Source organism: Salvelinus namaycush, chromosome 12, assembly GCF_016432855.1.
Source record: "Salvelinus namaycush isolate Seneca chromosome 12, SaNama_1.0, whole genome shotgun sequence".
NCBI classification, from domain to species: domain Eukaryota; kingdom Metazoa; phylum Chordata; class Actinopteri; order Salmoniformes; family Salmonidae; genus Salvelinus; species Salvelinus namaycush.
The window spans coordinates 19,619,117-19,621,825 of NC_052318.1; the positions used below are offsets into that span (position 1 = coordinate 19,619,117).

At 43.5% G+C, this 2,709-nt stretch overlaps 1 protein-coding gene across 1 annotated transcript; it reads right to left on the bottom strand.

Annotated features, from left to right (window-relative positions):
- Positions 1-849: 849 nt before the first annotated feature.
- On the bottom strand, positions 850-1,179 carry LOC120056489 (fasciculation and elongation protein zeta-1-like). Its single transcript, XM_039004664.1, has one exon. It carries the CDS (start codon positions 1,177-1,179, stop codon positions 850-852), a length of 330 nt encoding a protein of 109 aa, XP_038860592.1.
- Positions 1,180-2,709: the final 1,530 nt, after the last annotated feature.

Consider the following 2,709-nt stretch of genomic DNA (forward strand, 5'->3'; position numbering starts at 1 on the left):
ATTGTATATCATCAATACTTTGTCCTTCGGTCCTATGTACTCTGAATATGGATCAATAGGCATACCCAAGGGCACCTACAACCAAGCTATTTTTAGCAAGAGGGTTTATTTCCACCCAATACAAGAATGTCTGTGTTTCTGCTTCAGAGGCTGTTGGCGAATGGGAGTGCTAGCTGCCTGCTGGTAGAGGCGGCGACAGACCAAAAGAGCATTCAAAAATACATTTAATAATTCAAGGCCTATACCGGCTGTGGACTGCTGGGGTGGGCAGGGTCACACGGGTGGTTTGTGTTTTTGTGTTTTTCTGCTGAAGGGTGATTTGGTCGCTGTGAGGTGAGCTGAGTATCAGGATCTGAGTGCTGAGTCATGAGCTATAGTAGTGGTATATCAGCCAATGCTCTGTTTAGCTGATAGCTGTGATGACTTGTGGTATTATATCTAAACTGTAATGAATGCATAGGTGTAGTGTTCATAGCTGCTCCTTTCACACCATACCCAGACTTTACATGCTCTGTTTGCAGTAAATAGTGTGCCTTATGAATAGGATTGTATAGTCACAAAAGTATGCAGTATGAAGACAGAAGAGGAAGACATCATCAGACATGATGGACTACCTAAACAAGTAAGCATTGACCAATGCTTTGTTCAAAAGATTGCTGCAAAGAATGTGCCATATTATCAAAAAGATTACTGGGGTGCATTGTACAACCCAAAAGGTAAGCCGCTGAAGTGAAAAATCACTTCCCCCGTGATACACCATTTGTATCTTAAACTCTTATCACAAAAGCACAGACCCTTTATGCTGAGGTCAGACTTAAGCTTAAAAACCACAAAGGTGGTGGCCGACACTTACTCTTCATCCTGCAGCCGCTCCTCGTCCTCCTCGGTGTGAGACTGGTTGCGCACGGGGGCCAGGCCCTCCGTCTTGGTGTTGTAGTTGTGGAAACAGACATTCAGCTTCTCGTCAAACTCGTTGACCAGGTCCTCCATGGACTTGAAACTCATCATCTCAGAGAAGTTCTCCAGTTCGGAGAAGTCCTCACGGGTGATGGGGACCAGGGGGGCCATGGGGGCCAGGGGGACGGTGCTGTAAGGGGTTCGGCTGAGGGGCATGTCCTCTACCCGGCAGGGCCTGAGGTCCTCAAACTCCTCATCCAGGCACACAAGCGGGGCCTCCATGGTGGGTGTCCCCAATCACAAGTCAATGACAGAGAAAGAAGCCCTAGCATAGGGAAGGAAGAGACCAAAATTAGAAAACAACATGGACTTTACAGGGGGTTGCTTTTTTCAATTTGTGTCATTAGATCATACTCCAGAAACACTGTCAATACCACTGACCCAGAAAAGACTAAGAATTTCTGGGTCCCAGCACCGGCACCAGTACTTCAGGTCTCAGGAAGACAGTAGCGATGCTAATTCGGCCATCTGCTACATCAGCAGTAGCACATCTGATTCAACAAACAAAGGCTTGGTGGTTAGTTGAATCAGGTGTGTTAGTGCTGGGCTGGAGTAAAAATACCTGATTACATGATACATTCACACATCAGTTATCTAGAGTAATTTCAAATGGATATTTACCAATAAAATACACATAGAAATTTTGTAGCAAGTCTGGAATGACAAAGTCCCTCCCAGACAAAGAGGAAGGGACTCAGCTGGACCAGGAAAGACCCAGTCCCCCAGGGAGCCAAAATGGTTAATTAAGCAATATTGGTGGGATTTCATTGATGAGGAAAGGGATTCAGGGGCTGACAGTCATTATAAAGACACTACAGTGTCCACCCATTATGTCTTAAGAGCGATACTCAACAAAAGAAAGGGCATAGCTAGCCCTAAATTTAGACAATGTGCTAATTATAGATTTTATCGCTGTGGCAAATTCTGTTTCACAGCAAGATTGTACTAAGCACCATGAAATGTGGGAAACATTGTTCAAGATGGACACTAACCAACTTAAGTGCAAATCCTAAACACTTAAAACTACAGTATATGAGGTCATATAGCTATAATTATCAGACATCCTCAATGATGAATTACTCTGTATGTAATTCTTGTTATTACTATCCTGGTAAGTATGGAGTGATCTGTACGAAATTAACAACAACAGTTGATTCTTGTGGAAGACTGTTGGATGAAAGTTGTGTTTCAGTCCAAGTTCTGATGTAGTGCAATTACAGGAGTGAGAGCTAAATGTACTAACGTTTTTCCTGGATCTTTGCATATAGTCAGGGAGTGTCGTGGAAAGGAATTCATTTAAAACAAGATTGTGTAAGCCTCTTCCTTTCTCTCATCACATTACTTAGCAAAGTGCCAAGTAAGCTGACAACTTTATGTTTTTTACTTTTTACTTTTTAATTACCGTTTATATTTTTAGTTTTTCCCTCACAACTTTTTTCCCTCATTCAACTTTTTCACTAGGGACGCTTTATCTGGACATGGTTCGTCAGCACCTTCAACAGCCGAAGCTAAGTAGTAACATTAACAAGATGCCTTCTAATTGCAGTCGCTGTACTCATAATATACAGGAGAACGATCACCTTATGGCGAGGATAGCTGTGCTGCAAGCCCAGCTTCCGACGCAATCGTTAGGCAAGGGTAATTTCAGTGTAGGAAAGGATGAAACAGCGTCTGTGCCACCAGTAAGTACAGATAGTAGTATAAATCCCCCCGCACAGTCCCCGCAGCCGGACAACTTTCTCATGGCTTCTG